Below are 22,136 nucleotides of genomic sequence, written 5' to 3' on the forward strand. Positions count from 1 at the left end.
CCAAGGTTTGACATCATGAATTGTGCTACTTTTAAAGCAAGCAATGATGTTTTCAAATCTGTAATCAAAAAGCTCTGCAAAAACGCTATCGAAGCAGTTCCTACCGTTGCTACGTAGTTCAAACAGTAACAACGGACTATTTTTGATCTGCCTGTCGGGTGTTCTTTTACCCATAATGACCGCCTCGCTGCACATTATCCCTTACTTAACTTCGACCTCCGGGGTGGCCTTACTATGGAGGAATGGATTGAGCAGTGCCTATCTCCAGAAAAAAAATGCACCTGAACGACGACATGCAGAGCTACGTGAAGAGCAGGTAAACCAACTGGAAAAGTAACATCCTATTTCTATTGAACAAACCTTAAGCATTTAATATAAAATAACCCCACAAGGCCAAACCCAGCTCATTGCAAAGCATTTAGTGTCAGTGATACACACCTTGATGAGATGCTTGTTGACCCATTTGGTGAAGGTTTTCTTCTGCACCCTGTCCCGCTCATCTGAAGAAAGAAAATAAAGAGAGGAGGAAGGTTAATAACATAATCTAAATCCAGTGTGTTAGCTGCAGCCAGTGAGCACACACACACACACACACACACACACACACACACACACACACACACACACACACACACACACACACACACACACACACACACACACACACACACACACACACACACACACACACACACACACACACACACACACACACACACACACACACACACACACACACACACACACACACACACACACACACACACACACACACACGGCTAAACACTCCCTAAGGAGACAGTAAGTGATGATGCTGATCCATTTAGACAAATACCAGGCATGGATTACATTGATCTGTGTATAACAACATGAGAGGGTCTCTGCAGGAAAGATCTTTTTCATTTTCAAACCAACACACATGCTCAGACACACACACCCACCCGCTCAGACACACACACCCGCTCAGACACACACACCCACCCACCCACCCACACAGCACTGCTTTATCCTCAAATGTTCCTCCTCCTCCTAGAAGAAGATTATAAATAACAATACCAAAACACAAAACCAAATAAACAGAGCTCAGCTTTCAATATCTGGTTTTGCTACTCTGCCATTTTTCTGGAGTTTTCTATGAGCAAAGAGGTATTTTAAACGCCAATACCCCAGACATTGTGTTCATTTAACTGTGGGAAGATAAAACTTTAGTAATAATTTATAATAGATTATTGGTACAGGCCTAACATAAGAACACATTCAAACACACTCTTCTTCACAGAGCTACATCTTTGGTTTCCCTATTTAAAGACTTGGTTGAGAAACTGTGGAGTTTGTTTGAGTTCATGGGCTCAAGGTCCTTTTGATAAGATCCTCTATATCTGCAAACGTTGCCTCTTGTAAAGTCTTTAACAGCTATGTTTTAACTTGTGACGTCATTGTGGGTAAACTGAGGTTTCACAGATGAAGCTACAACATGTGTTTGTTTGTTTTCTTTCTCACTTCATGACTGGAAAAAGGCTGCCTGCATGTTAACTACTTTATATAGAGCTCTGTATTTCTTCCGTTCAGTGATTAACCTTCCTCTGAGTCTCTAACTGAAGTGGGATCCAGGCAGACTTCCAGCCTCCGGAGGCCAGAGTGGTGAGGCAGCCAGGCCAGGAATAGAGCTTGATGCTGGGCCACAACTGTGTTATCTCCCCCCTCACCACCACCATCACCCCCTTTTCCTCCACACTGATTGAGCCTCTCTTCCTTTCCCGCCTCTGTCTGCTCCTATCAGACTGGGAGAAAACACAGACCGCTCTCCTTTTCCTTTCCCGCCATTCTCTCATATATCTACTTCCTGCTGCAGGGATAGTTCACATCCTTCCAAGTGATGTGGTTACCGAAAACAGTTTTAGTCAATGCAAAATGTAATGTGTGCAATGTATGATAAAAACATGTTCAATAATATTTGTTGGTTATGGAGCAAGTTGGTTACCGGTAGTTTCCTTGATGGACAGAAAAACAATCGACAATCAATCTATCAATCAAATATGGAACATATTCTCTGATTGCAGCCTCTCGTTTGTGTTTTTGCTGCTTTGTTTGATTCTTTTTTCTTTTGCCAGAAAAAAAAGAGACATTTGAAGACATCGCCGGGCCTGTGACATTTTATAATCCCGACAGTTAATCGAACATTAGAGGAAATAAAACTATGAGGAATAGATCATTAAAAATAAGTAAGCTACATTCCTAAATAGCAATGCTATATATTAGAAATCAAACATATATAAAAGACATATAGTGGTAAAATCTAAACAGAAAAAAAGAATGTAACAAAACAATTATTTGCATTTGTATGTTCTTGTGAAAAAAACATGTACTTAAATATGTTGCAAAGGATATTGTTTTTTATCCAGGTCATTATCTGTATCGCAATTGAAGTTTATTAAGATAAATTGTAAATATTATGTAAAGATATTCCCTCCAGTAGCTTAAATGTAGGTAAAATAAAACCATTTCAAAATACGTTTATTGCTCATGCCAACACGAGCACTCGCTCACTCAACAGCTCAATCACAGAGGATTATTTTCCCTCCAGTTTTTCAAACAACCAATCAGAGAACAGGTACTTCCCCTCCAGCCAGCTGTTTATCAGTTGCCCTGGAGAAGCCATAGGAGAGAGCAGCCATGAGGAGAGACGGTTTCACATCCTCCTTCAAAAATCACCCGCACCTTTACAATTAGCCCTGACACCTTCAACAGACTCCACATGTAGAAAGGTTTTCACAAGATGTGGGTCAAATATGGATACTGGACAGAGGTCAATCTCAACACTTCACTTCTCCACACACACACACACACACACACACACACACACACACACACACACACACACACACACACACACACACACACACACACACACACACACACACACACACACACACACACACACACACACACACACACACACACACACACACACACACACACACACACACACACACACACACACACACACACACACACACACACACACACACACACACACACACACACACACACACACACAGGGTGACAGGGAGTTTACATAAAGGGCAATCCCTCCAGGCTGAGAACAAATATTTCAACACACCATTGCAAAATAGTTTCACCACTGCAACATGCCTACCCAAACCTGTCTGGTTAGCCTGGTGGAAGCACTCAGCTGCTTTTTTAAAAGTTATTAGATCACACACACGCTTATCACTACACCTGTGAAGCCTCATCCGGTTCATGCACAGTAGGTATGGTAATAAAGTCTTGATTATATCATTGTTATTGAAACAGAGTTGTGAGAACAGTCGAGGTGTGTGAGTGACAGCCACGGAGAGGCACCCATTCAGCGACAATGGCGGGCATTGTTAAGAAGAACACGCCCCCTTCCACGCTGTCCAAACACACACACACACACATACTTTGCCCAGACACCCACAATGATTAATAGAGACCACATTGAATATGTTGTCACCGGTGTGTGCACAAACAGGAAGTGTTCAAACACACTGATCCACGTGCTGACAGCATGTAAACAGTGTCCTGCTGTGACACACACACACTGACCTAGGCAGCACATGAGCGTGCACAGGTGGGCGTTGAGCTGGCATTCATTCCTGTAGTCGGACCCCATCATATTCCGCAGAGGAAATGTCCTCCAATCAGAGCTCCATAGAAAATAATCCAAGACAGGGGTGAGATAATAATAGTAACACGCTTCCTTCTAGTTTCCAGAAGCTGCCGGGTGTGTGTGTGAGCACCGGCAGGTACAGCAGGTTAGAGGAGTGTCTACTCCTGTGTGTATCTTGGTGTATTCCTGCCGTAGTGGTTCCCTCTGTCCCTGATCGTTGTGTTCACTGCCATGTCTCCTTGCCGGCCTTTTCCCCCACCCCACTCCTCCCCCGGCAGCAGTTGCTCTCACACGTGTGTGTCAATGTCAGCCGCCGCTCCTCCTCCTCGTCAGACCAGAAAAGGACGGCCCCACTTCTACTTCCTCGCCAGGCAGTGGCACTTTCTCTCTCTCTCTCTCTCTCTCTCACTTATTCTCTTGCTCGCTCGCTCGTTGTTTACAGTCACACTGCAGCTGACGTTGGCTCTGCAGAGATGCAGGGCTGCTTACTCCTCTGATTTTCTTTGCTGTTTTCTCGAATGCGCAGGTAAGCAACTGCATCCATAGAGAATATTTTCTTTTTTTTACTTTCTATTTTCTATTTGAAAAGGAGAATTGTGGGTAATTAAATTGACATTTGCAGGTAACAGACGCTCTTTTTGTCAAATAGCAGAACAGTAGACCTTCTTCTGAATAGAAATCGTGTTTTAAGTCCTAAACAAATCCATTAGCGATGATGTAATCCACTTGAGTTCTTTCTGTGTTCCAGAAAACAAAACAGCATCCAAAATATGACTTGCTCTGCCAATCCTTTACAAACACACACTTGTCTGGTTCAAGCTGACAGATGCCAGAAGGCCGCAGCTCCCTGATACCTCCATTTCCTTGCCTTCACTCCTTCTCCCATGTTTCCTTTCCTTAAGTTCCTGGCTTTTTTTTTGTTTTAAATAAAACACTCAACCCCCTGCTTCTTTTCAGCGAACTCTGTCACTTTCTGAAGAAACAGAAAACAGGCTTGGGCATAAATGGACTTTAATCTCATCAAGAGAGGCCAGGCAAATTTGTGACGCTGTATAATTTGATATTGAAATGAAAAAAACAGCCCAAGTCAATCATCTCGTCAGAGTCTTGTGTGAGCAGGACAGTAATGAGAAAAGACGAGGGCGTACATACTGAAGAAAAGCCCATGTCATTATATCTGGCCTGGGTCCAGACCTGTGTTTTCAGGCAGCCACAGTGAGCTCTCAGCGGTGAGAGAGCGGCCTCTCGCAGGCTTTAGCTTCACCGCCTGGTACTGAGCTCATCATCCAATCACGACGAGACAATACCCCGTCCAGGCCTGCCTTCAAACTCAGATTTGAGTCACACCGCTCTTCTCCCTTCCTACTTGTGTATCGCAGTGTCTCAAAATAGCCCTGCTGTCCCAGAAAGCGCAGATGCAGTTTTGAATAATTTCTGCTCTGTCATGTTTTCCAAAAAAAAAATAGAAAGTGAGGAATCAGCAGTGAGTCTGCACAGGACATCAGCTGGGCTTTGGCCTCCTCAGAAAGTCATGTGACCTGGCGCGGACCCAGGAAGTGATCGGGATGATACGTCAGCATTCAGTGTACGGTTGCAGATCCACACACAGCTGATCCAGCCAGACAGGGACACACACTCTGACAGCCACAGCAAGCTCAGAGTAAAACAAGCTCCGCCTCCTCCAGCAGCGACGTCACTGCTTCATCTCCTTCATCCCTCCTTCCTCTTCCTCTTCGCTCCCTCTTGCTGTTAGATTCTATCCTCCGCTACTCCGCAGTGAAGCTCCATTTTTTCCATCTCCATCAGACCATCGGCACTAAAAATACCAGACGGAGCTAAAGCCTGTAATACCACGCAGCATGCTTATCCCTCCCTCCTTCTCTCCCTTTATCACCTCTAATCTCCCTCCCTCTCTCTCTCTCGGTGCTGTCTTCCGGTATCCTGGCATCCTCCTCTTGTGATTCAATCATGGAGTGGATGTTTTCCTCTGATGCTCCATTACTGTATGTCATCCTCTCTTTTTTTACTTTCTCTTTCAGTTTCCATCGCACAGGCTGGCTCCCAGGTTTTCTATCCTCCTCCTCCTCCTCTCTCAAAGGCTGGCAGCCTCCATCCCCCTTTCTCTTTTTTTATTTGTTCTGTTCCGCCTCTTCCAATTTCTCACTCTTTTCCAGCTACGAACACTGAATGGTAAATGTTTGTAAAGCAGGACAAGTTCACTCTGACCCTGGGTTAAAAAAAAAAAAACGTTATTTTTTTCTGCTTTGTACCAAAGTAAGTCTTATTCACACACTAATCAGCTGTGCAGTTGGCCAGCAGCCTGTCATAAGATAGCCAACAGGTTCAATCTGCCCTCCAGTGGCCACAGAAAAAAAAAAGATGATCTTATTTGAGAAACTTAAAAGGTTCCAACTCTTGAGAGCAGACCTTTTGCACACTGTTTGGCAGGTGTGTAGGGGAAGAGCAAAAGTTGAAATTGCGGATGATAACAGAGTTGTAATAATACACTTATGGTACAGAGACCTTCCTTGTACACAGGTAAGAAGAAAAACATGATCACATTCATATAAAAAAATATCTCAGACTGCAAGTAAAGACCAGAGTGTATGGAAGTATTTTGTTCAGAATGTTAAACACACCTAATAAAATGAAACAATAAACGAATAACGAATGTAAACTGCTGTCATATGTAGCTGATGACAGAGCATATCCAAAGTCCATGTTAATAATTGAAGGTGATTTGGGGTCAGCTGGGTTTTATCACTGACACACATCTCAATAAATACGTCATCTTTTTCCTTTGTTGTGCTCAGTAATCTAATGGAAATAAAAACCACAAACGTCTTATTTATCAGAAGAACTCTCTGCTGCAATTTCAAAGAAAGTGCACACACACACACACACACACACACACACACACACACACACACACACACACACACACACACACACACACACACACACACACACACACACACACACACACACACACACACACACACACACACACACACACACACACACACACACACACACACACACACACACACACACACACACACACACACACACACACACACACACACACACACACACACACAGAAATGGATTGTGCATAACCTAGAGACCAGCTCAAACAGTCAGTAAACATGAAAATCAAGTTTGACGCTTGAGTTAAGTTCTGTCTCATTCTCATATCTAAATCACTGAAATGGGAATGTCCCTAAAACCATATTACTCATGAGAGAAACATTTTAACGGTTACAAATTAACTACTTGAAGATTTAATACAACTTGAGTTAACTATAGTGAAAATATTTCAGAGCAAACACCCACATGAAACCATTCGCAGCTGTCCAGCACTCTAATATATCAACTTAAGATCATTTATCCATAAGAAGAGACCACGACCAAACAGCACCAAAATCATTCAACACTAGCTACGTTTTTAACATGCAACATTGTTATTGACGATAGACGAGATTAAAATATAGTTTTAAAGAAATTCTCTAAATGTTATACACTGTTTTTTGTTTTGTGTAATGTGGTCGTTACCGTTTCAGCAAAACAGCTGCAACACACTACGAGCAAAGTCAGTGGAACTCATAATAACTTACTTGAGATCAAATTAACAGTGAAAATGAAACAGCTCGGGAAGAATAAGTAAAAACTGAAGAATAAAGACTAAAATCTCAATGGTTTAATTGACAAAATATTACAGTTTTCTTTGACTAGGATGAGATGAATATGCCGAGACTTTTAGTAAAAAACCAGACAAACTTAACTAAATATAAAACAAATCTACCAAAGACATTTGATACAGGACAAAGACTAATTAAAGAAATACAAGAAAAGAAAAAGCCTACAGATAATGTGTATAGAAATTATTTAGAGAGAATTATGAAATGGCCATTAGAATGTTGGATACATTGTATTGCTCATGATTCTCACTCTATATCTGTGTCACCTTATTTCCTTCTATACTTTGCTTCATGGCTGCCTTGCTTTTGGGGCTCTGTCCCTTCTTAACATGTTCTCACCTTCATTGCTCTCTTGTCGCACTCATATTCAATCTGCTCCTCTCGGAGTATTGATGGAGCTCATTGATCTGCACTTTAATGTCCTGCCAGATATCTCTCCCCTGGTGAATCAGAGCCAATCGTTTCTCTCGGATAAATGTAGCCACATGTCCGAAACCAAAGCTGAGTAGCCCAGAGTTCAGATAAACTGTTCCACAGTTAGGAGACACTGGATGTAATAAACATAAAATCAAAATAGTTGAACAGGCTGTTACATCATAAATATATAGTTGTATCAGGCTTTAATCCAGCGATTAGGACACAGTGGAATGTGTTTAATGCTGTTAAAAAGGCGCTGTTACATCAGTGTTTAGCATTAGCTCGGAATAATTAGACACATGACGAAACTCTGCAGCATTCTGGCTTCACAGCAGCTCGTTGTTTGGTGTAGTTACAACAACAAGACACGGCCAGACACTCAATCATGAATTACATACTGTAGATGTAACAATATGATTCAATAGCTGATGAAATATAATTCCCTCTCTCTAAAAAAGAGCCAAATATGGAAGATTCTGCTCCTCTGACTCATGCAGATGCAGCAATGGATTCCTGCAGGCAGCACAAAGCATAAGGCAATGTCTCACTGTACGGGAGGGGGGGGGGAGGGGGGGTAACGGAGTCACCTTTACAGCACGAGTCGCTTTGCATTCCACTTAAGCTAAAATAGAAAACATGGAGGTGACATGCTAATGCACGCTAACACTTTAGCACCATGACAAGGACTCTACTAGCTCATCTAAAAGCCAATGCACATGCTAGAGGCAGATCAGTGAAGCTGTCTAGTGCAAAATAGACACAGCAAAAAGGGGTGGGGCCTAAACAGGAAGCACATGGAGTGTCAAATCTCCTGTCTCCCTACAAAGAGCAGATACATCTTGGGGTGGTGATAATACATCATTAGTGTGTCCTTCCCCTTTATAAGAAGTTTGCAGTTTACCTTGATCCAAATTGGGTGTTCGCTGCCGACGGCGACAGTAAAACCAAAATCCAGCCGCTGTCAAGAAGTGGAAAGTCACCACCAGGATGGGCGTGATGACCGAGGGGTCTGTGAGGAAGTTCATCTTGTCTCGAGAACTCTCCCAAACTCATAAAAAATGCCAACTAGCTTTAAAAGCTGGCAAAAAAGCAAAAAATATCCAAAACAAAAGCTACTGCAGCCTCAAAATGTGTCCTGGGTGTCCATAAAGTAGAATGTCCACAAAAAGTTTCTAAATGTCCACCAACAGGAACATCCTCCTTCTCCTTTCACTTCTTCTGTTTTCACACAAGAAAGAAACTATCCCTTCCTTTCTACAGCATCTCTCTACTTCCAGCACCGCAGCTAATAACTTCTCTGAGTGTTTCTCTCCATTCAGTCTCTCTCTCTCTCTCTCTCTCTCTCTGTCTCTCTCTCAGTGAATTCCTTTCCCCTGAAACAAGCCGCTGGACTGAGTGCACCGTTAGAGAAACTGTATATGAATGAAACAGGATGAACCAAACGAAACTGTGTACTATATGTGTGTGTGTGTGTGTGTGTGTGTGTGTGTGTGTGTGTGTGTATGGTTGCCTCACTTTCCAAAGAAAACCACATAGTAGATACCCACATGCTCTTCTTCCTGTGTATGTGTATTTTTTATATCAGCCTGTAAAAGTCATTTTTTATATTTTAATATTAGGTCAGTAAAACTAGTTTTTATCTATTTGAATGTGTCCATGTTGCATTTATGTGTCTTTGTATACATTGGCAATAGATTGTGCAGGGTGTGTGTATTTGTTTGTGTGTGTGTGTGTGTGTGTGTGTGTGTGTGTGTGTGTGTGTGTGTGTGTGTGTGTGTGTGTGTGTGTGTGTGTGTGTGTGTGTGTGTGTGTGTGTGTGTGTGTGTGTGTGTGTGTGTGTGTGTGTTTTTTTCCCCTGTTGCTATGAGTGAGCAATGCATCCTGGCTGTGATATCTATTCTCTGCTATCTTTGAATGATGTCTGCTGATGGTGTGTGTGTGTGTGTGTGTGTGTGTGTGTGTGTGTGTGTGTGTGTGTGTGTGTGTGTGTGTGTGTGTGTGTGTGTGTGTGTGTGTGTGTGTGTGTGTGTGTGTGTGTGTGTGTGTGTGTGTGTGTGTGTTTCCAGACTCAGCACTCTGCAGAGAGGGGACATGGGATATGTGGTCAGGTTATCAACTGAGCGCTGAAAAGCCACTGACATTTTACCCCTAGCAACCTGCGGTCACAACAACACACAACCACAATCAATCTGACGACATCATATTGCTGTAAGGGGAGAAACCTTCAGCTCATTTTTTATAATGCTGCTACATTCAATCCTACAATCCTCAAACAAAAAAAAAACCTTTAGAATATTGAAATGCATGATATTTATTGGAGAACAGTCATATGATTAAGAAAGTTCTCAAACAGCATTTTGCTCACACATGGTATCAATAAAGGCTGGAACATGTCAGTAATGAGGATCTTTCCTATTAGTCATTTCCTAATCCCTACAATTAGCAGCTAACATGAGGTAATGGAGATTTGATGCTGATGTGATCGGCTGTTTATCTGGTGCTTTCCACCAGTGAGGCTCACATTGCAACAGAACTACATTACCCAGAGTCCTTTGTGTACAAAATGTGCCTTAGGGAGAGGGCTTGAAATGTTTCCCCTAAATGTAGCATAATAAGGTATTTAGAAATAGAGCAGTGTATAGTGTTTTTAGAGAGCGGGACTACATTTCCCAGGGCCCCCATCTTTCCAAGATAGACTAATTGAAAAATGATATAGTCATATTAATAAAAATAAATATACAGATATTAAAGGTTAGTATTTTAAAGCGGGCACTCAGTTTTAAGAAGCATGCATTAGAACTACATTACCTTTCTGTCCCTAAGTTAGGCTACTTTAATTATAAAATAAAATTCTTAATGCATTAAAGTTAACTTTCTTTAAAGGTGGGGTAGGTAAGTTTGAGAAACCCGTTCGAGATACACTTTTTGGAAGGCCTACCTGCCTGTCAGCCTTCCATCTGTGCACAAACTTACCTCGTGCCCTCATTGGTCATGTGCGCGTTCATGTGTGTTGGAGGAGGGGCTCTGTAAGGAAGTGAATTTTCAAATTCTAGCGCACTCGAGCTGGTTTCTCCAAAATTACCTACCCCAAAAGGACTATTCTAAAGTGTTGTAAACATTTTTATAAACCGACAGCAGAACTACATTACCCAATGTCCTCCCTGTCCTAAAATAACTAATACCCTAACTCCTAAAACACATTAAAAAAAATGTATTCCAGCACTGTATATGAATAAAAATAGGAAAAAGATAAGAAACTTGATAAAAAAGCATGCAATTAAAAAAAGAGAATTCTGTTTTTTAATCTAAATTAAACATTGACTGAAAGAGGGAAGTCAAAATAAAAGTGAGAGGAGGCTAAAGAGGAAAAAAAGCAACCGCATGTGTGCTGTGGTAAAGAGTGTGAAGCAGCCACTGTGGGGCAGAAGAGACCAACATGTGTGTGTGTGTGTGTGTGTGTGTGTGTGTGTGTGTGTGTGTGTGTGTGTGTGTGTGTGTGTGTGTGTGTGTGTGTGTGTGTGTGTGTGTGTGTGTGTGTGTGTGTGTTGGGTTTAACACTGTAACCACTGACTGCAGACCAGTGTCACAAAGAGCACCAAAATCCAATAGACATCTCATGTAACCTGCACTGAATTCTTCAGATTTTAAGATATTTTTCTATGCGTTGACCCATTCAAAAACTTTTCTTTTCACATGTAAAGGTCATTTCATCAATACATCAGTATATATTAGTTTACACACTGACATGGTACACGGGCTGCATGTATGTCAGCTTTCAGGTTCGAGAGGTCAGGGGTCATATCCCATGTCCCCTCTCTGCAGAGTGCTGAGTCTGGACACACACACACACACACACACACACACACACACACACACACACACACACACACACACACACACACACACACACACACACACACACACACACACACACACACACACACACACACACACACACACACACACACACACACACACACACACACACACACACACACACACACACACACACACACACACACACACACACACCCTTTTGTGTCTGATGTCCCTATTTTCACCATATTAGCACAATGGAATTCTTTGTATTTACATTTAACCTCACAATAAATAGAAATTATTTGGCATATTGTCTGCTTCTCTCCTTTGTTTTTAATTCAGCAGCGTGTCACGTCTCGCTCCCCCAGTACGGCTCAATTCTCACAGTCAGCATCCTTTACATAGATAGGATGCAAGGTCACCCTGACACACACACAAGTATGCAAACACACACACACTCACACACAGAAATATGCTGGACTCGTGCACAGATGAGTGCAGGCAGAGCTCTAAACTGTATCAGGGACAGGGTGTGGAAATATGTCCTGCAGCTGACCACAGAGCAGCAGCAGCTGCAGCACGGAGGACAGCTGCCATCATAAAACATGTTCTGTGATCATCTATATTCCAGAACATATGAAAAGGAAACACATCTAGTGTCAGAACATGATAAGACATTTATTCCCTTGGCACATGCTTTTATACAAAGCAGTTTGCAGGATGCTGGTGAATGTAAAGTTTGTGGTTGCATGAATCCAACATGTAAAGGCTTTTCAAAAGGAGGAGCTGACTAGAGCTGCTACTAATAAGCGCATTAGGAAATCAATAGGAAAATAATCAACTATTATCAAATAAAGTTCAGTAAAAATGCGAAACATTTGATGGTTCAAGCAGCAGAAATTGTTGCTGTTCTGTGCATGTCTGAACTTCACGATAAACCTTTTACTGTTGGTCACAGAAGATAGGGAATGATGTTTCTATGGGCTCCTAAAAATAGGTTATACATATTTTAAACATTGTTACCCAATGTTTTACAGGCCGCAAGATAAAATGAGTCACCAAGAAACACTATCATTAAGTTAACAAATTGACACAATGATTGGTTGCAGGACAACCAAAACATGTCTGTAGCAAGTACCGAGTGTTTTAAAAACTGTCAAATATTGTAAGCTGGTATGAATACTTATTTAGTATCATTAGTCTTGTTAACTTAACCTTTGCTAAGATATTCCCTCTATTAATAATATACTTGCTGATTTTTCACTGTATAAAGTTGAGGCCTTTTATGACTGCTTTGTGTTCAGTCAAAATAAAACATAAGTTTTCCAATGTCTTTGTTTTTTAATAGGGGCTGCAGCATGTTAGTTGAATTGAAGTATAAAAAAAAACAATATTGTGGTATCAGCAAAAAATGTGAATATCAAACTGGCACGCCTTTAAAAAACTAACAATACCCAGCTCTGTTTAAAGCAGAATCCCTGCTGTTAAGGACTGAAGGAGGAAACAGGAAGAAGCATGTTGCTGAAGGACAGGAGGGAGGACGAGCAGCAGGAAGATGAGGAAGAGGAGGGAGAGGAGGACAGTCCCATCAGCGTGATGAAGCCTCTGACCTTGGACTTTCATGACTACACAGCTGCAATACATAAAAGATATCTCTCTCCATATCCTCCTCTGACATCTGCCAGACTGAACCCCCCCCACCTCCAGCTCACACCTGTGCAGGCGGCTCACAACACGCTAAACCGTAGCTATCTGTGTTTTTAGCATTAAAAAAAAGAAGCTTGGATAGCTCTGTGTTGACAATGAGATACATACAAAATCAAAAAAGATCAAATGTTCTTCCTAATAAACATTGTTTACTACCATTATGGAAAGGTACGACCATAGTAAGTTACCGTGGCTTGCCTACAAACATTCTTGGACCCCAACCCTGTCCACAATTTTAGAAGGTTAGACTGAAGAACAATCATTAAATTAAGTACGGAATTTAATCCCAGATCAGTTGTAGGTTAAAGAGTCCGGAAAATATGAACCTCTGTGATTCTAATGTTAAGTTAAAATTTGATTTCCTTGTTTCTTGTCTTAAATATTTGTCATGCTTCAAATGCAGCAGCTGTGATGCAAGACACAATGTAGACTGGATCTGACAATAAAGTATTATGGTATCGTTTTACAGTCTTGTGAACGGCTACAGCTCTGAATGGAGAAGTGAGGTTTAGGGTTGCTGTGATGCTGTAACTCAATGCTTTTGCATGTGAAGAAAACAGCTATTCTCCTGGGCTCCACACAGCTGCATGTGTTATGACCGTGACACATCAGTACTGTCTGTCGGCCTTACACACTGTCTTCCTGCAGCTGCGTGACCTCTGACCTCTGCATTGGAGAAATGCTATAAAACACTTCCCGTCAGGAAAATGAGTCCTGACCCGTAATCCGGACAAAAGTACCGGGAGATGTACGAGATACAGTGGACATACCCGTCTGTGTAGTGCTCATTAAACTATGATATATTTATATAGGTACCTGTACCAGTGAGAGTTATGGAGTTCTGTTGTAATAAGTTGTTATAAAGTCTGCAGGGAACGTTTCAAAAGCACCCACATTCTGAGGAGGACTCTGACCTGCAGTACCAAACTGTGCAGTTAGGGGGCAGACTGGGCCCTGTTACAGAAAAGCATATTCAGTTAGAGACTCCAGTGTTAATTCTTAAAGATTCTTAAAGACCCTTTCAGCTTTAACCCTAACCAACGACCTAACATCTGACACTAAGCTCTGTTGTTGAACTTTTTCTTTGGTGTTTAAAGTTCAAATGTCTCACTCTGTTAACTTTGGGTAAGTCTGTGTCCTTGTATTTGTATGGTATTATAAGTAACCAGAAAAAGGACAACAAATTCCCAACAAGGAAACTTTGGGAAACAATGATAAACCCAACTGTGATGTTCAGTACAAGAGGAGCCCATTATCAGTGATACATTCCCACAGATCATCCATACAAACGGGCTGGCATCACTGGGTCAAACAGGCACAAGCAATCAAGCTCAGACTGTAAACGATCCAGGCATGAATAATCAAACAGAGAGGAGCAGGCCTCAAGATCACAGGGTCTGATCGGGGCACACAGAAGAGGTTTCTCAATCCTCAAATTTCCCCTCCCCGACTCCTCGGTCCTCCGGTAGTGACCCAGAAATGAATTTCAGCGCGCCATGTTGAAGGACATCTCATTTCTCTAAATGCACTTCGAGGACCGAGCATTGGGGAGGCTCTCTGGAGGAGCTATAACCGAGGAGACACTGATGGGTCCTCCACGGCTCCTCCACGGTTACGGCTAGAAAGGATCCGTCTTGTGTAAAACTCTCGCAAGAGTTTGGCTGAATGTCACGTGGCTGAATGTTTACATTTGGCAGGCAGCCTTTCAGTTACGATCGTTAACATCAGTTGGCCACAGCAAATGATTGTTAGAAGCTAAACTATCTATTAATTATATCCTGGTGCAATAAAATGTTCCCTTGCAGTGTTTTACTATTATGTCTGATGTTTCTCTATTAATATTGCTGCTGCATTAATGTGTATATTGCATCATGTTACTGCTGTAGATGTGTTTCCGAGCCGCTCCAACGAGAGTTACAACGAGAACGTGACGTCATATTTACACAAGACGGATCCTTTCTAGCCATAACCCTCCTCCACGGTTATGGCTAGAAAGGATCCGTCTTGTGTAAAACTCTCGCGAGAGTTTGGCTGAATGTCACGTGGCTGAATGTTTACGTTTGGCAGGCAGCCTTTCAGTTACGATCGTTAACATCAGTGGGCCACAGCAAATGATGATGAAAAGCTAAACTATCTATTAATTATGTCAATTACAGGGAGTGTGATTGTTGAAATAGGGTGTTAGCGGTCTTGCTGGTGTTCAAAGAAGAATGACAACACTGTAGATCACCAACACTATGGTTTATTTTTTATTCACAGGCCAGTCAACGTTATCGCAGTAAAAGTCCCAAGATAGCTCCTGGTGCAATAAAATGTTCCCTTGCAGTGTTTTACTATTATGTCTGATGTTTCTCTATAAATATTGCTGCTGCATTAATGTGTATGTTGCATCATGTTACTGCTGTAGATGTGTTTCCGAGCCGCTCCAATTACAACGAGAGTTACGACGAGAACGTGACGTCATATTTACACTAGACGGATCCTTTCTAGCCATAACCCTCCTCCACGGTTATGGCTAGAAAGGATCCGTCTAATGTAAATATGACGTCACGTTCTCGTTCTAACTCTCGTTGTAATCGGAGCGGCTCGGCTGTAATCGGAAAGGGTCGGGGTGGGCGGGACGCGGGAAGATCGCGGGAACATCGAGAAGAGACGTCGTTCTAACTCTCGTTGTAATCAGAGCAGTGGTAACCACTCAAAGTCCTCAAGAGATAGGAAACGACAGCAGTGTGGGACCTTATTGCGGGAAATTACTGAGCACACATACCACCTACAGGATGAGACGTTCATGTGTACAGTGATATCAAGACTAAATGATCTTTTGGAGGGCGTAAAGCAACACACCCCACATGACATTAGTCTTCCTCTCACCTTCACGTCCCCCCAAACACAAAAGGCAGAAGAGGACCATAACACCTCTCAGTACCAGCCATCGTAGACACCCTTTTTCAGGCCGGGTGGGTCATAAAGCTGAGGTCATGAGATCCAACTACAGAGTGGACAGCTTGAACAAGATTTTAAAAGCTAAGTCCCCAGAGTCTAATGCGGGAGGAGCAGGCAGGGGTACGAAGAGGAGGATAGATGCTTTAGGTAAGAACAAAGTATATTTACTTTTGCCATCTCCTCTATATTCACAAAACACAGCCAATCATCCATTCCAATCCTATGTGACATGGCACGGTTCATTTCACTCCAATAGAAACTGATATAAAAGAGACCATTAGTCTTCTCATTGTGCTTATTGCTGTGAATAGGTGTTAACTATTGTTGTTGTATTGTATCATATCAAAAGTTGTTCTCATCAAAGGCACCACCGCCAGGTGAATGTTGGAAGCTTGGAGCTGTAAAGAGGTGCTAAGTAAAACAACCTTTTGAATCCATTGCATGTGATTGATGTAGTTATAAAAAGTATATCATAAGCTGTCATTACAGTCTAAATATCTAACAGCAAAAGGAGGAGAGGAGATGAGGAGAACAGAGGAGAGGAGACAGCAAAAGGAGGAGAGTATGAGGAGAGGAGAACAGGAGAGGAGAGGATACAGCAAAAGGAGGATAGTCTGAGGAGAAGATGAGGAGAGGAGAACAGAGGAAACAGGGAAAGCAGAGTAAAGAGCAGAGTTGAAAGAGAAGTTGAAAGCAGAGCAAACAGTAGCAGGAGAAGTAGAGCAAATGTCAAAGTAACTTTGAAAAGTATCAGCAAGAAGATCAGAGTTGCATAATGTTATTTTGTTTTATTCGTTACTGTTATATTAATGTTGTATGTTAATTTTTGTACATAGGATAATAAAGATGATCTTAACCTTGAACTCGATTCATGACCTAATTTCATTATTAAAACCTTAATATCAAATTACAGACTGGATTCAAATTAGGATCTCCAAATGTGTTGATGTAATGTTTGTGATAAACTGAAGGATAAAGTGTTCCTTTATGTGTTGAGAAAATTCCCCTCCCTCTTAAGCCAAGTAAGGTGTTTAAAAAGCCTCTTGGATCAGCTGGAAAATGCATCATCACAAAGCTGAAAACAGCTGTTTCACTTTACTTTTGAAAGATACGACAGAGACAAAGCTACACATATATGATGATATTATAGAATATGATGCATTGCTGAAGATTAAACTACCCAACGGGATATAAAAGAGGTAAACACATCTACAGCAGTAACATGCAACATACATTTTATTGCACCAGGAGCTATCTTGGGACTTTTACTGCAACAACGTTGACTTGCCTGTGAATACAAAATAAACCATAGTGTTGCTGATCTACAGTGTTGTCATTCTTCTTTCAACAGCAAGACCGCTAAAAAGTATTTACATACTTAATATAGTTTAGTTTCTCGCCATCCCAAACGTAAACATTCAGCCACGTGACTGCGCTTCCGAGCCGCTCCGATTACAACCGAGCCGCTCCGATTACAACGAGAGTTAGAACGAGAACGTGACGTCATATTTACATTAGACGGATCCTTTCTAGCCATAACCCTCCTCCACGGATGCATTTCCGGGAACGGTGGAGGCGTGACGCACGGCCGGACTTATCTCAGCCAATGACAGCTCTGCATGCATCCCCTGGATATTATTTTAGTAACTGCTTTCATCGCGACGCGATGTTTACAGTGAGAACAGCTGTGAGGTCCGTGCAGAAAGCAGAGCAGTGTGTAAAATATATATCACTCAGTATAACAGGCCTACATTACTCTCTGTATTTGCTTTAGTTTCGTAGATATCTACAAACAAAGAGTCGATATCGTTCTAAGACCATTTAGTGCTTCACATGGGCAGGGCAGGGCATGGCAGCAATTGAGTCTATTATTCGTTATGGCATCACAACATGGTTTGGTAACTTGTCGGTTAAATCTAAATCACAACTCTAGAGCTTGATAAAAAGGGCTGGAAAAATAATTGGCATGCTTCCACCATCCTCTCTTCAGGAGATATTTGAGGAGATCGTGAGAAAGCAAGGCCGTAAAATCACATGCGACCCCAAACACATCCTGTATAGAGAGTTTGAGTTGCTGCCCTCTCCCGAGGGCAGAAGGTATAGATTAACAAACTGTAGATTGAACAGGTATAAGTTTTCCTTTGTTCCGCTGTCAATCAAGCTGCTGAACAGCCAGAAACAATTGTGATTATGCTGTGTTAGGAGTTGTTGGGAGGGCAATGTTTACAGTGTAGTTTGTGCAATCGAGAAGGTTAAATAGGGGAAGTGCATTATGTGTAAATAGGTCTGGACACAATAGGGATATGTGCAATTTGACGGACACTATGCATAGGTGCAATAGGGAAAGTGCAATATTGATTGTGTATGAATACAGTAGGGAACGTGCAATATTTGATTATGTATGTGCAATAGGGAAAGGTGCAATATGATTATGTATGTGCAATAGGGAAAGTGCTGTACCTGTATGTTTCTTGTTTGTTTGCCATGTGATATGTGATCTCTGTTCTGTATCTATGAATGATTGACCTGAATGTTTTATGTTTATTTTCTCGATGCCCAAGACAAATTTCTCCTAAGGGAGACAATAAAGCTCTATCTATCTATATATAATAAAATACACAACGGCTGTAGCCTGATTATGCTTTAGGAGCTGTAGGTGTGTGTGGTACAGTGTGTAGGTGTGTGTGGTACAGTGTGTAGGTGTGTGCGTGGTACAGTGTGTAGGTGTGTGCGTGGTACAGTGTGTAGGTGTGTGTGTGGTACAGTGTGTAGGTGTTTGTGTTGTACAGTGCGTAGATGCGGCGGACAGACGGGTCTCAGTTGGTTTGGTGTCCTATGCTTACTTTAAATACTTGTAAATACAACTTTTGGCCTGTAATTTCAATTCCCCATTTCAGCGACCAGAGAGAAAGACAGGGATATATCCAGTCTCTGATTGTGTTACGTTATTATGAGAGTGCTCTCATACTTGTTTGATTCTGAAATTGTACATTTATATAAATATATGTGTGTGTATATATGTCCGCATCTGTAGCCTGTTATTGTCTCATTATACCGCACTGTGAATGAATTAAAGTAAATATATAAGTCGCCATGAACACATCTGTCCATCAGACAGAGTGCTGCTGTGCCTCCTGTCATCATCGATGGAAGTCTCTTTAAAATGACCGCTCAGAGGAGAGGAGTTCTCATTTCTCTAACCGCCTGCTGCTTCCCCTCCTCTCTCCTCGGTTCCCCTCCTCAGTCCTTTGCTCGCATCTCCTGTCGGCTGGACTAAGTATCGAGGATAGGAGTCGAGGAAAGGAGTGGAGGAGGGGAAATTTGAGTATTGAGAAACCTCTAGAGTCTATTTAATAACAGAAGACATTTTATAAGACAAACAATGGTCTTTGAAAAGAGACACTTGAAGGGTTGTCAGGTTATAGAAACATGTATCTATTGTTATTCAGCAATTGAAATGTCTAACTACAAAGCTTGTTTTATATTTAGTTTGGTAGTGAACACCAGGTCCGCTCCTTTTGCCGTCTTTTCAGTGTGGGATGAACACACTGAAGGTCTCCAGTCTGCTGACAGGTGAGTTAGTTATGTTTTGACGGGAGGACTAAGCGGATCGCTGGTCCTGTCCAAAGAGAACAGGAACAGAGCCAGGAGTCATCAAACAGACAGAGAGACGGACAGGGCTACCCCGTGAGGCCATTAGGAGATTAGAGGAGGGGATAAACTGGGTAGAGGACGAGTGTGGCCCCCAATACACACACAAAACACAGGGGGGCCAGAGGATTACTGAGGAGATGTGAGTAATGACTGAAAGAGGAGGCAAGGTTGAAGTCAGATTACATCTCAAGATGACTTCCTGTAACTCTAAGCTGTGGTCATTACACACAAGTCACTTTTACATCCCTTATCACCCAGCAAACAGTGATGTCATTACATTTCCCCAAAGCCTGATTTCTCTGTAGAGTTTCAGGAAATGAAAGTGGGGTTTTCTGAGTCCTGATATGCAAATATGAGATAGAAATAAGGGAAAACTCTTCAGGAAGAAGTAAGAGTCAAACGGGGTCACAGGCTGCGGGCTCGGTCCAAAAGTCACGAGAGCTCAATGATATTATCTGGCTGAGAGGAAAGGTGGTTGAGCCTACACACACCGAGGAATACAGAAGCTCACACACATCCACACAACATCTGGCAAACCTTTGTTTTCTGGGCCCAATTACCCCTATCCTCTCCCTCACCCTGCATAATGAACAGAGAAGAACAAAGACTTAACATCTACGCTCTGTTCCCTCAGGGGCCACACACCAAAACGCCATTATTTTTTTTAGAATATGTGCTATCAAGAAGATGTAATATAAGTTAAAGTAGCACAAAATGAGCGGTAGTCTACTGTCATAGAAGTGCTTGGGATGCTCTTTGTAATAAAGGAACTGTCAATGACAGGCAAAATAAAGCCATTTCTGCAGAAACTATGTGAGTAAGCATTTATATGACAAAGTTATTATTTATCCTGTAAACCTCACAAAAGGGATGACTTTTCAAAGCTGTTAATACTTTTCTCATAGTATAATAAAAAATGGCAGTGTTGTTTTCCGGTGATACGCCTTGAATCTGATGGATTTACTATAACATACTTGATTGTGTACTTGTTGCTTGTAAGAGGCAACATTTGTTAAATGCATTTGTTTAATGTTAAAAAAGGGTATTAAAACACTATATCACTCGATAACAATGTTTTTTAAAAGACAAAGTTGTGATATAATGTAAATTAGAATGAAGATGATAATACAATCAAATAATCCAGCTATCTTGAAAAAGAAATTCCCTGTCTATTTGTGTAACTTGTCCATTAGTACGCGTATGTACCCACACTCTCCCCCATTCTCCCTAAACGTTTTTGAGTGTAATTCATTTGATTAAAAAAAAAGACAAAAAGTAAGAGACACATTTGACTGATAGCATTATAAGTATTTATCGTGAATTATTCTGTCCTTTCTAATTGCGTAGTGCAGCCTTTCCCAAACTCAGGGTCGCAACCCAAAATGGGTCGCAGACCCGTTTTGATTGGGTCGCCAGTTAAATGCATTGCTACACACACACAGCGTCAGAGCTGATGGCTGCGTTGCAAATACAATTCTTTTATAATTTTTGTATTTTATTTTTTATTTTGAAAATGAAATTATGCAATATAGCATTGTATATTGAATGATTTAATTTTCTAAATACAAATAAACTAAAAATAAAAGATTGTATTTGTATCAGCTCTGACGCGTCCCCCGCGAAAGTTTTCGCGCTGTCTGTTTATTGTCTGTTGATTAATCCCGATCGTACATGATGGCAAAAAGACGATACAAAGAGGAGTTTTTAAACGTTGGCTTCACAAAAGCTGTTAGAAATGGAGAGGAGCGGCCTCAGTGTGTTTTATGTGGAGAGGTGCTCAGTAACGAAAGTTTGAAAATGAATAAATTGGACCGGCATCTCCAAACAAAACATCCTCTGCATCGGGACAAATCGAAGGATTTTTTCATCTGCAAAGAAGAGTCTTTCAAGAAGCAGTGTTTCAAAGTAAGTCACTAATTTTAATCATTTGTTTTGTGTGTTTGTGAGTTTGTCAGGGTCTGTTGTGAAATTGTTTCGTTAATGCAAAGTTGGATGAAATGCAGACTGAGCCCCGGAGCGGACCGCCAGCTGCGAGCTCTCGCGAGTCCACTACATTCTGCAGCGGCACAGAGCGGTGTTTAAACTTTTACTAGCCTGAAATGTTTTTAAAACGGCCGGGAGAAAAACAGAGAAACAATAACCACAGGAAGATTAGAGGGAAAGTGACCGGCAGCATGAGAAGGAAAGCGAGAGAAAGTATCAGCCGCACGGACGTGACTGCTGCAGTGTGATGCACATAGGAA

At 41.7% G+C, this 22,136-nt stretch overlaps 1 protein-coding gene and 1 long non-coding RNA gene across 2 annotated transcripts in view; one reads left to right on the forward strand and one right to left on the reverse strand.

Annotated features, from left to right (window-relative positions):
- macf1a (microtubule actin crosslinking factor 1a) overlaps window positions 1-22,136 on the reverse strand; it is a gene marked incomplete at its 5' end in the record, with an annotated part of 277,749 nt that overhangs the window by 153,364 nt on the left and 102,249 nt on the right. Inside the window, 1 exon segment of the mRNA XM_079655334.1 lies at window positions 439-500. Within this exon segment, the coding sequence (XP_079511460.1) occupies window positions 439-500 (62 nt within the window).
- LOC307022529 lies at window positions 3,677-6,681 on the forward strand. Its single transcript, XR_013803426.1, has 2 exons — window positions 3,677-4,178; window positions 4,401-6,681. It is a non-coding gene; the product is annotated as an uncharacterized lncRNA (long non-coding RNA).

This window comes from Notothenia rossii (genome assembly GCF_949606895.1).
Source record: "Notothenia rossii genome assembly, chromosome: 10".
Taxonomy (NCBI): domain Eukaryota; kingdom Metazoa; phylum Chordata; class Actinopteri; order Perciformes; family Nototheniidae; genus Notothenia; species Notothenia rossii.